We start from the raw sequence: 13,378 nt of genomic DNA on the forward strand, positions 1-13,378 counted from the left end.
GAAATTATTCAATATCCACTCCTCAGCCTTGGAAATCAAGTATATGAATTTTGCAATTTGGTCCTTTTTTGAACTTAATATAAAGGTGCCCCTCCCTTAAACTCATTCCATCAATCATCAGCCTAGTAAAACTCTCTTATCAATCTCCAACTTAACAAAAAATCTGCAAATGGAAAAATCAGGGAGCAAGTCAAGCCAGAAACAAAGAGTTCCTCCAAGAAGGGGGCAAGTGAAGATGAGGGTGTTGAAGTTTATGGTTAAATCAGCTGTAGAATTGGCCTCCTTAGGAGGACGATCAGGAAGTAAACATGGATCCTCGACCTCGACATCGACCCCATCATTAGCAACTCCTAGTGGCTACGATTCCGGTGCTGATTCTGCAGATGATGGTTAGTGCAAATATTTGGAAGTTCATTTTCACCACCAGCTTCAGGCTGCTTAAGCTTCAAAATACCTGTGGAATCACGAGCTATACAGGCTGCAGGTGGAGGCGATCGAGTCGCACACTAAGCATAGCAGTTATATCGAATGGTCAATCTGAGCTGTAGTGATTTGTTTTCAATTTTCAGTGTGTAGCGCAACATCTCCGTACACTTTATTTGTGAGACCCCATTTGTTCTTATGCTGGATATGTTCTTCTAATGTAAAAGAAGTAAAATTACCCTGTGGTTGCGTAATGGAACTTTTTATTATATTTAATTTAACGATTGAGCATGGTTATTTATTATGGATATTGAAATTATTCTTTTCTCGTGAATATTTTGGTGAACGTCATTATGTCACAATTCAGTAATTTGTCTGATTTAATGCTATAACTTGATTGCTCATGCTGGAAACAAAATGATTAGCCAATCTTTCCCACTCTGGATTAACATCTTCAACATGCTTGGTATTGATCAAACGAGACAACCAAATTGGTCCCTTTTCATTCTGAAATTCAATTAGGCCACGTTAATTAGGAACCATCCTCTTTATTTTTCTTTCCAGATATTTATTATAGGACTAGAGAAGTATGGTCCAACATTAAAATATTTTAATCATTACGATAAGTAAGATTGATATCAATTCTAATTATGAATTATATATAAAATATAAATATACAAAACATATAACTATTTGATAGTATTTTTCAATGAGACAAATTATCTCAAAAGATAATTATGTGTAACTTACTCATGTAAATAATAAAAGTTGATGCATTTTGAAGTTTAGATCTTTTATCTTGTGACTGAGATTTGCTACACTAAGTATAAAATATGAAATTAAAATTGATACATAACACTTGATACTTGTTGAATAAAATATATAATAATTGCTGAAAATGATAAAGAGTTGTCTAGTAATTGCATATTAAATCACATGCGGGTTGCAATGAATAACCCAAAATTGAATTGTATTCCCCTACTAATCCGACATAAATATTCTTTGTTTTTATTTCTCCTTTTCTTTTATTTATCAGCTTGTTCTTTGAAGCTAAATTAAAATAATATTTTAAATTTAAATTTTAAGTGTTTTGAAAATTATAAAAAAGGAAAACTACAAGTTGCCATCTTTCATATTAATTTAAGTTATTTGACATTGATAACACGATAAAAAATACTTTTGTAAATATTTTACCGAACTTTGTTTTTGTATATGTTTCTTTCATTAAAACGTCGGAGTCATTTGTATGTTAATATTATTTCTTATACTCTATTTGATATGATTGTATTATAACTTGTCCTTTCAATTTAGATATATTTAAACAAATTTTTTTAAAAAAATTGCATATACATTCTAAGATTCATCCAAGATCTAGCACAGATTCAATAAATGTTGTTTTTGGTCTCAATTTATGTAACACAAATAGAATTTAATAATTAATAACTTTTAATATGTATTTAGATAATTTAAGCTGTTAATTCTTGTAATTTATCATATTTCTTATGTAATTTTCAAATAATATACATTACTTTTTTTGTTTAAATTTTTGTGGCACTAATAATCAATTATATTTTTAAAATAATTTTAGCTTTTTAACTATTGTGATTGATGATACTTTTCTTCTATTCCAGTTTAAGTGATACTAATATAATTTCGAGAGTCAATCAAATATTTTATATTTTATAAAAAATTTAAGTTGCTAATTATTGTGATTTATAGTATTTTTACATTTTTTTTTTGAAATATACAACAGATTAAATAATTTTTAGATATCTTAAATTGTTATGTATTTTAATTTATAATACTTTAATGTAATTTTTGAATAATATATGTTACTTTCCTTGTCGGAATTTTGTATTGTCGATAGCCAATTATATTTTTTAAATAATTTAATTTTTTAATTATTATGATTTATAATATTTCTTCTATTTCAAATAAGTGGTACAATGCTTAGATGAACATAATAATTAATTAGGGCGATATAGTAAAATTACGATTGAAGCAGCGAAACATAAATGTCTTAAATAGCTTACAACAAATAATTAGAGTGACTTAGCCAGATTACTATAAAAGATGCTCGTAAAAAAAAAATTAAGTGGACCTCATATAAGACGTCAAGTTAATTTTAAACATCAAGAGTTAATTTATCATTTTTATACCTATCTTACCCTTTTTATTAAATATTATTAATTTTTTATTACTTAAATGACTTACTATAATTAGTTAGGGGTAATATTTAGTAAAACTATGATTGAAGTAATTGAAGCAGATATATCATAAATGTCTATTTTAATTTTTAAATTAAATATTATTAATTTTTTAATACCTGAATAACTTATAATAATTAATTAGGGACAATATAGTAAAATCACGTTTGAAGCAGCTAAAGCAGATATGTCATAAATATTTATTTTACCTTTTTTAATTAAATATTATTAAATTTTTAATACCTAAATGACTTATAATAACTAACTAGGGGTGATATAGTAAAATCACGAATCGGATATTATTAATTTTTTAATATATAAATGATCTATAATAATTAATTAGAGGTGATATAGTAAAATTACGGTTGAAACAGACCTATCATAAATGTTTATTTTATATTTTAGTTAAATATTATTAATTTTTTTAATATATAAATAACGTATAATAATTAATTAGAGGTGATATAGTAAAATTACGGAGTAGTAGAAATTTAAATTCAAAATATAGTGAAGAAATTATTTACTCTTAAGAGTGTAAAATAAAAATATATGAAATATTTAATTATACATTTTAATAAGTATGGGCCCCACCATATTCAATAGAACTTGGGCATTATTGTAATTAAATAGAAAAGGGAGGACTTTTATTTAGGATTATGGTTGTAATTAAATAAAAATGGATGGACTTTTTCTTTAAAAGTGTTGCTAAAGTTCAACAAGTAAAGCATTAAAGATAATACAGAAAAAAAAGTTAATTCATAAAAAAGACCATTACATCATTAATCTTTTTATTAATACCTTTAAGCTACCATGTTGAAACCAAAATATATGCTATTTTCGTAGTCCAAAGTTTTGTGTCATTTATAGTCAATTATATTTTTTAAAATAATTTAAATTTTTAATTATTGTGTAAAACTTTTTCTACTCCAATTTAAGTGACATGATACTTAGATGACCATGATAATTAATTAGAGGTGATATAGTAAAATCACGATTAAATATATTAGGAAAAAAAATAAATTAGGTGAAATTGTAGTAACAAATAAGAAAAAAAGTAAATTATATGTTTGATATGAAATTAAATAAAGAATAAAATTTATTTAATTGCATCAATCATAATTAATTTTTACAGATAAATTATCATCCTACTAATCAATTTACTTAAATATATTTGAAACAATTGTATACATAAAAAAGATAAATAAGATTGAAAAATAAATGAAAGATAGAGGGCCCACGTGTGTGGAAATATATGCAAGGTCATGTGTGATGATATTATGATAAATTTCTTTCATGACATTACTTGTAATTAAAGAGAAAAAAATGAGTTTTAATTTAAACTTTTGATGAGGTTTCAAAATCAAAGCACAAAAAATAATTGAATTGAACTTATAATTTATTGTAATGACTTTAATACCTCTAAGTATGAATTTAAAGACAAAAAACTATCATGTTGAAACCACCTCTTCTATAATATAAAAAAACTTTGTATATTGTTCTTATAAAAATATCTTTGTTATATTAAAGTAATTAAAAATTTGCCCCATATAACAATAATCATAAAATTACATCTTATACGTTTAATTTCGAGTCATAAAAAATTATTCATTCATTGTAACAATAAAATCACTTGAGTGAACAGATTTTATCAAGTCACGAATGAAATATAATGGGTGAAATTAGTAGTCCCACTTTGCGAATCTTTTTGAACTTGATATGTTTTTGTTGAGTAAAATTCAAAATATGATTTTTATCTATTACGTATATTGTTCAATCACATCATGAAATTGACTCATTGCAAAGTACTTAATTCGTTCTTTTTTAGTTTCATGTTTTTTTTGAGAATCAATTTAATTAATTTTTAAAATTAAAATAAATTTAATTAATTTAATATTTTAAAATTAAAATTTAGATATTTAAAAATTATGTAAAAAATAGTATAAATTGAAAAATTCTTTTTCAATATCGTAGAAAATTATATCTTGAAATATTAATTGAAATTTATAACATTTGACTTTAAAAAAAAATACTATGACAAGTAAAATGAAAGGAAGTGAGGAGTTCCCTTATTTTTTTTGATAAATTATTTCCTTTGAGGCGAGGAAAAGATCAAATCCTCATTATATAGTGAAAATTCTAAGTGATCTACCAAGTTACTAAGATTTTTCACGAGAAAATATTAATTTCAAAATTCTCTAATAATTTTTAGAATTTCTTTTTTCAATTTCCAGGGAACATAAAAAAAAAAGTTGAGAAGAGCACTTTGTTCACAAGGCAAAGCACTTTACATTTATATATATTAAAAATTACACAAATACATAACTTATATTTTCAATATTACAAAATATTCCAACTCTCTAAAGATATTACAAAAATTCAACATATACATAAAATGCTATATATATGTGGGTTATATTATATATATTAATAGAAAAAGAGAGTAAAGTAATTAAAAAACTGAGAGAGGTATTTACTATTTAACCTTATATATACGACAGCAAGCCACGTGTTACAATCCGATTAACCAGTCGGGTTTTACTGTTGAAAAAAATTAGAGGGCAAAAGGGGAAAACCGGAATTAATAAGAGCTTTTCCTCCAAGACTCCAGCTTTTGAAGATGAGAATTCTCCAGATTCTAACAAGGAAGCTCTCTTCTTCGCAGATTCGAAGCTGCATATTTCCTTCACTATCTTCTACTTTATCTCACCGTCAACTTCACTCTTCCTCCAATCCGTACTTATTTTCCTTCCCATCTCTTGTTATTACTGTATGCTTTTTTTTCCAGTAGTTTTTTTTAATGAGAATAATTATAGTAATTTATTTGATGCAGAGCGTCGTCATTCGGCATTGCGTTCGATATTGATGGCGTTTTGCTCCGCGGTAGCGTTCCTATTGGCGGCTCTCCTCCAGCTCTCAAACGCCTCTATGATGATTCCGGTACGACGTCGTTACGACTATCACAATTATAAGTAACTTATTTGATCAAACTTGTAAAATTAATTTATTTTTCAAAATAAAGTTAGTGCTTTTGAAGAAAACAGTTTGTGTTTGGTCAAAAAATTTTAAAAAACACTTTTGAACTCTCAAGGTTATTTGAATTGGCTTGATTTTGGCTTTTAAGTATTTTTGAAGGTCTTTGGTAAAGAAACAAAGTGCTTTTAAGGACTTCACTTTAGGCTTAAAAAGTTAACAAAAAAAGAAACTAAGCTTGTGACTTTAAATTTTTAAGTCACTTAATAAAAACGCTAATCCAAACGCAGTCATTTAGTGTTTGGCTCAGTTTTTTCAAAGTGATTTTAAGTGCATTTTTCGTGAAGTGCTTTTCAGAAAAAGTGATTTTATTAAAATCTAAACCTTCTGAAAAATAGTTGTGACTTCTCCAAGTAACACTTATTTTCTCCCAAAAAGCTAAACAAAACATGTTACTTTTCTAAAACAAGCACTTTTAGAAAAATATGCACTTTTTGACCTCCCAAAAGCTAAGTTGCGCTGACTCTTCACTTTCAAGGGAGAATCCGACCCACACCCTCACTTACATTTTTGAAAAGTCTGAGCAACTTAGCCCAAAAGCTTGGCCAAACACGGAATTGGTTAATCTTTTGTTCTTATTTTTTATTTTTCAAATATAAATTTTAATGATCCTGGTGATCACATAATGTTTGTTACAAGAGGAAATGAAAATGAAATTAGGAATCTTGCATTCTAGAACTTTGGGATTGTAGGTGCCTCTTTATTCTGATAATGCCAAGATAACAATCTATTTATAATTATTATTTAAAATGTGTCCTGGATGTGCTAAGATAAAGAAGTGTGAAGGATAAATGTTCAATTCTTTTTTATCGTTTTAGCTCCTTTATAGGAAATCTTAGTAATTTTCATGATCTCATATGGCCTGAGGGTTGATGCAAGAGGAAATGAGAATGATATTCCAGCAAAAGTTCTGGCCACTCACATTTGTTTTCTTCGTTTAGTACTCCTGAACTTAATGTATTTAGATTAATTGTTGGTGTATTTGGCATGACAAAAATGTTTGAAGGAAGTATATATTTCTTGATAAATCGTTTTTGGTTATCAATCATTTCCCAAAAGGGAAAAAGTGATATGTGCTGGAGTCATTTTTCCTTGCAAAATATCTGATATCACATGCTTTAACAATATCTGAACAATGTTTCAATCTTCTGATGTGAAGTTTGTCATCTCCTTTGCGATCTTGTAGCATTACACCTAAATTCCGTTGACTCACTTTTACGGGATTGGAGCTGTGTAGACACTTTTTGTTGGTAACCATGTTTAGGGAGGTTAACTTTAGTATCGTTTGATTGTGCAGGTACTCTGAAGGTTCCCTATGTATTTTTGACCAATGGTGAGTAGTTGATGTAACATGTTCTTGTCCAACATCCATTTGGTGGCATTGCAACTGCTTTTTGTGCTTTAGCTCTTTAGTTACTTAAAGTAACAGCTCCGTAAAATGTAATTGTCTAAGTTATACATTGCAAGTTCTGGAATAGGATGGATCATGTCATTTGAAGAGATATATATCTCAACACATTAACTCGATATACTATCTCTTTCATGCTAGTAGGTATTATGCTCTGGGAACGTGTTGTAATATTATATGTGATTCCTAAATGTTGCCTGAGCTTGAACATTTCCTGGCGTGATATGAAAGCAGAAGAGAACTTATCAGTTGTCAGAGGCATAAACTGGGGTATATAAGCATCTAGTGACCTGTAATGTTAACTGGGGTTTTACTGACATGTTCTTTCCACACCTTCATGCATAACAGTAATATGTGGGTGGTAGGAATCATTTTGAATTGAGTTAAGTTGGTCTGGTAGAAGGGAACTTTTAGGTTGTTGAAATTATCGATACAAAATATCCATTAAACCATTGTTGATTCATAGGATATTAGTTCTCTCTCCAATGAAATTATCTTGACAGTTCTATAAATATATAAAACCCAGTGTCATACTATCATCTGTTAGTATTTTGGTTCCTAATATCACGGGGCGATGGGGTTGGGGTTTGCTTCAGAAAGGTCTCTTAGATGAGGACATTCCAAAGTCGATCAGCTCCCATGTTGGTTTTTCATTTGCGTTACATCTTGTCCTGGGTTTCCACTTCTTATGCCTAACAAATTTGAGTGTAATAAAAAAAATGATGTGCCTTTTTTCTTTTTTTAATGTTTTTTATGCATCAGGTGAACATTAACTAGGTCTAATGATGAGCTTATTTAAAAAAAAAGGGAATTCGCTTTACTGATCGAGGGAATGTTGTTGTTGTTGTAATTATGGAGCTCTTTTATTGGATCTAATGATAGAAACTGAGTGAAAAATAATGCCAAATAGGTGGAGTGGCTCCTTTGGCTTAGTAGAATCACAGTAAATATTCATCCATCCTAGAGTAGCTCTCCTATTTAAGTAATTTACTTTCCTTCTGTATCTCGTTGAGACAACCTCATTGTAACCTACTGTTCTGAACTTTGAAGTAGTGGGAGTGCATTTTGAGAGCCTATTACTTATCTGAAGAAAGGAACTTAATGTTATCTTTTATACTCAATAGGAGGCGGTGTTCCTGAATCTAAAAGAGCAAAGGAGTTGGGTAGATTGTTGGATGTTAATATCCTACGTTTACAGGTATATAATTTGTGAAAGACATAGTGGTGAAGTTTTTTCTGATTATCCAGAATTAGAGTTGTCTTGATCATAATCTGCTCTTTTTCTTCAACAATTGGATCTTTCCACGAGTTGGTAGTCCAATGATGTGCTACTTGCTCTGTGTCTTAAAGCCTCTCGTGTATTTTACTTTCTTGAATGAATCTGCAGGTTATACAGGGGCATACGCCATTCAAACAGTTGAAGAGAAGGTAATGTTTTGTTTGTTAGATCTCATACCTTACTCTCCCCATTCAGATATCATAAAAACAGTTGGCGGAAGAAAAAAAAGATAGCTATTGCCTTTGTGCAGGTGTACTTATATGAAATGTAAGCAAAGGATGTGCCTTCTTCTGAACTTCATTATGAAGTAAACTTTGGAAGCACCTAAAAAGCATGTGGTGTGATTACCACCTACCAGTATGCCAACACCACATATTTTATTGTAGGACATAGCTTAGTTGATAGATGTACAAGCAGGTCTTTCATAAATTGATTACTAATGAATAATAATATAACTGCAGTTTACTAAGTGGTTACCTTATTTGAAAACAAGAAAGAATAGAAAACGCTTAGCAAATATTATCCATGTAATTAGTCTTCTAGAGCTGATTTTGGAAATGCACGTAAATTTTCTCCTGTCCCAAGTTAGATGCCCAGAAATGTTTTAGTATGGACATTCAATTTGAAATAAAGAAATAATCTGTCAGAAACTATTTATCTCATTTATTATGTTCTTATGTATTGATTTTAATGACTTGCTAAAGCTTAAAGTGTTGAAGTTCCTATTGAGTGTCTACTTGAGTGTTTGTCAGTGCATCCAGCATCGTGTATGAGAATAGAGAAATGTAAGATACAGACACAAGAACCAAACTTAAGAGCCCAGAGTGTAAGCGTGGGGTTCAACCTATGTATTACAGATATAGATTTTCAGGATGTAGTATAGGGTTACGGGGGAAAGATCTGCTGGAACGATAGCTGTTTACTTTAGTTAGAAATCCAGTTTGAAAGATAAAAATTTGCTTTGGCTGGCTTAACAAGTTAAATCCATGTTAACAGATTTGAGAATGAGGTTGTTGTTGCTGTTGGAAAAGGAGAACCTGCTGAAGTGATGTCTGAATATGGTTTTAAGTAAGCTCCCTGGTTTTGCACTTTATGAATGTAGGTTGAGAGTGCATTCTTCAAATCATTAACAATTTCAACAGTGATATACTACTATGCTTTAAATTTCAGAAATGTTCTCTCCATAGATGAGTATGCATCTTATTTTGACAACATTGACCCATTGGAACAATACAAAAATTGGACAGACAAGCAGGATGGTAATCTGAATAGCAAGTCTAAGCATGTAGCTTTGAGCAATGATCCGTGCTCACAGAGAGTGGAGGCAGTCTTTGTTGTTAGTGATTCTGTTGATTGGAGCAGGGACATCCAGGTATTCTTCTTTTAATCTAATAGGCTTTAGCTTGCTTTTACCTGGCAGATTCTCGCTCAAGTTAGATGTAAAGAAACAATGAGTGATTGACACTTCCATGCTATGCTTTTCTCTCTCTCTCTCTCTTTTTTTCCTCCTTTTTCTTTTCTTTTTCTGGTTTGGTGGGGTTGGGGTAGACTCATTGATGAACTTTCTCATATAAGAGACATATTTTATTGCAATTAATATCTTTTGGGCGATGGAGAGATCAAATAGTATATAGTGCATTTATTGGTAGCTTGAAGATTAAAAGCTTGACTCTTGCTTCCCAATTGACTGTTTTGCATGAATTGCTACTTCATTAAACATCGTTGCTCTTCTTGTACCTTTGAATCCAGAGAAACACCTGGCATATAACTTCGAAGCTAGTTGGATGTACTTTGCAACTAATTCAACCGGATGCCAAGTGTATTTTGCTTTGTAGATTTCTAATTAGGAATTAGTGATTTGCAGCTACAAATTGTCAACCAGATTTATCCTTCAGTATATGGCTAATAAGTTCTTTTCTAATATTTTGTTAATCGTAATCTTTCTTTCCCTTTGATTTGTGAAGTCTTACTTTAGTGTCCCAGTCAGGTTCATCAACATCCAGAAATCTTTTCTGTTCCTCTTTTTTTTTTTTCATTTATTACATTTGCATGCATCTCCTTGTCTTACATCATGGAATTGATGTGCTCAAATTTTCTTTCACTCCATCTATTGAAGTTTTGCAAATTTAACTAGAGAATTCAATTTTAGGTTCTCTGTGACATTCTAAGGACAGGAGGGTTGCCAGGAAAAGAGATCGCACACCAGCCACCACTCTTTTTTGCAAGTGATGACCTTGCCTATCAGGTTTTTCAATGCTAAACAGATCTGACATTCTTTGTTTTCCTCAACACATAGAAAAATGTAACCTTTCCTATCTAACTTTTGACTTTAGGCTTTGTTTCCATCTGAACGACTTGGGATGGGGGCTTTCAGAATTGCATTAGAGTCCGTCTTCAATGCGTGAGGCTCATTTTTCTTGAGACTTGATATGATATCTGACAATTGAGAATGCAGCTTGCATATAGTTTCATTGTCTTGATCTGATTATAGATTAACATAAATCTAAATATCGCGTGAAATACATGTAAGATGGATATAGAGATGATGTAAAAGAAAGTAAGTAACTGCACCTTGCTGTAATGCACTTCTGAGAGACTGAGACCAGTTTTTGTTACAGTATCCACCCTGCTGCTCTGAAGTATACGTCATATGGGAAACCAAATCCTTTTGTATTTAAAAATGCGGAGACGGTGCTGATGCATGTTCTACAATCATGTCACAATAACCATCAAGTTAATGGCAAAAAGCAGTTTTTCAAAACCTTATATATGATTGGTGATAATCCCTCTGTTGATATCAAAGGAGCTCGACAGGTCTGTTCTCTGACTTATTTTATCTGCTACTCAGTTATTACCTTTAACTATATATAAGTCTAAATCATCTTATATTTTAGGCTGGAATTCCTTGGTTCTCTATTTTGACAAGGACCGGTGTCTTCAAGGGGAAAGAAAATCATGACGTTTTTCCAGCAGATCTGGTGGGTACATGATATCTTTGACAGCATCTTTTCTTTATACAATAATGCGTAACTGTTTTCTCTTTACTTCCCTCTGCGATCACTCAATCGACCTGGAAAATTAGTTTGTAAAGTTAATTAGTGGATAAATGGTATCCACTCACATAGTTATAGTGTGGTCCATTTCTGGACCGCCATTAAGCACATATAACGATGTTCACTAAGGACACATTGCCCAAAAATGATCTTCGTTTGGTGCAGGTCGTTGACACTGTGGAAGAAGCAGTAGACTACATTTTGAGCAAGGAGGGTATCTCATGATGCACATCTGGTAAAAGTCTCACCACGTTTTTACCTTAGACATGTTAATTGGACTAATTTCCATGAGGAGGATTTGGTGGACCTCCTAGCTTTGCAAATCAACATCGACATGCCTTCTTTTATTGGTGTGGAAAAAAGATTCAAAATTTATTCTTAATGCTATAAAGCATTGGTTAGAGCTCTGCACCTGTTGAAGAAACAAGTGCCGGGAACTTGATTCATAAATCTGAGAGTTAAGTACATGTACATTTTAGCATGTCACTCTTCCTTGTCCCGATCAATTTTTTTTCATAAACGATCTTCCTATCTATTATTATGTCTGAATGCCATTGTTACTTCTAAGGAAGTTTTTTAATGGAGTAAGCTCCGGCTGCTTATATGATTTTACTTCACAATTATCATTTATCTGATGGGGATTGAGTTTTGCAAAGTAGACACTCTCTGCTCCCATTTGGTTAACCGTTCAGTGACTGCTACAGATCACAGTTACCATTTTAGGACTTAAGGTTGGAAGATATAAACATCTGATCAGAAATGTTTTGGGTGGAATAATAAACTTTGCAATGAAAAACCAACGTTAAAAAATGAAGATAATTTGGATTCATATGGGATAGACACTGCATCTTGAGAAGTTGGTCGAAGAATCACTATATGGTGTATACAGAACTTAACATACTGTATTAAATTTCGTTTTGTAAAGTGATGTCTGTTGCTGATGGGAGGTGACAATTATTCCATCGGTTTAATTAAGTTGGCTGGACACCAAAGTTATCACAAAAAAAAAAAAAAAAAAAAAATCTGCAGCAAAAGCTCAATCAGTCTTTCAGATTGTCTCGTTCAAGGCTATTCAACCAGTATGTCCTCGTAATTGGTAGGTTTATAGATTTTTTCATAAGCTTAAAATTTTCAATCTTAGAATAATATACAATTAATTGTTGACTTATTTCTGGATTTTTCCATATTTGTTTTTCTTCTAAAATAAAAAAAGATTACGGAGTGACAAAACTGCTGAAGTTATAATCTTGGTCGGAAAAATTTAGGAGGAGATAATATATATTTTTAATCCATCGATCAATCATAAGACATTTGGAGTGCTAGAAATATCTTCAAAAGTTATAAATACGTAACACTACAACTTAATATTTATAAACAATATGCATGGCGCAGCGTATGATTAGGCATTTTTGCATTTAAAAGTTTGATGATAGTTGTGTGTCATTTTCGTAAAAATAAACATTCCATTTCTTGCAACAATTTTCCCTATATAATTTGTTGGGCTAATGCCCAGTAGCTTTGCTAACGTTTGAAGTAAATAAAATAAGGATCACACCTGTTTCCATCTTAATCACCACTGTCTATTGTTGATTAAGAATATGTAAGCTTCACGCAACACTCTTAATTATCAATTAACTAGTGGTTAATCAGTATTAACACTAATCAAATTGCTTTCTTTAATATGTGAAAGTGTTGAAAAAATAAGAAAGTATAATGTTTTCTCCTAATTCAATAGTTCAACTTTTGGGTCTTTCACTCAAAAAATGTTAAAAAAATATTAGTTTAATATGTTGTTTAGGTGATCCACTTTCGGTGCCTAAAAGCACACCAGGTGGAATATTACTACTTATGCTATTTAATAATCATTAGACACGTGGAATATAGAAAAATGGTTATTCGGGCAAAATTTGAAATTAATTTAATTTATTCAGAAACTGTTAAACAATTTAAAATTGATAAGATATTGATTGTGTTTGAC

At 30.6% G+C, this 13,378-nt stretch overlaps 1 protein-coding gene across 1 annotated transcript; it reads left to right on the plus strand.

The window, feature by feature from the left end:
* Positions 1-5,161: 5,161 nt before the first annotated feature.
* Positions 5,162-12,026, plus strand: LOC107873831 (uncharacterized protein YKR070W). The gene is made up of 12 exons (XM_047414120.1): positions 5,162-5,363; positions 5,461-5,567; positions 6,958-6,993; positions 8,193-8,266; positions 8,456-8,496; positions 9,344-9,415; positions 9,518-9,719; positions 10,497-10,592; positions 10,681-10,748; positions 10,966-11,161; positions 11,242-11,325; positions 11,566-12,026. The coding sequence occupies exons 1-12, from the start codon at positions 5,248-5,250 to the stop codon at positions 11,623-11,625; spliced, it is 1,152 nt and encodes a 383-aa protein (XP_047270076.1). The 5' UTR covers positions 5,162-5,247; the 3' UTR covers positions 11,626-12,026.
* The last annotated feature ends 1,352 nt before the right edge of the window (positions 12,027-13,378 follow it).

The sequence above is a fragment of the Capsicum annuum genome, chromosome 6, assembly GCF_002878395.1.
Source record: "Capsicum annuum cultivar UCD-10X-F1 chromosome 6, UCD10Xv1.1, whole genome shotgun sequence".
NCBI classification, from domain to species: Eukaryota; Viridiplantae; Streptophyta; class Magnoliopsida; order Solanales; family Solanaceae; genus Capsicum; species Capsicum annuum.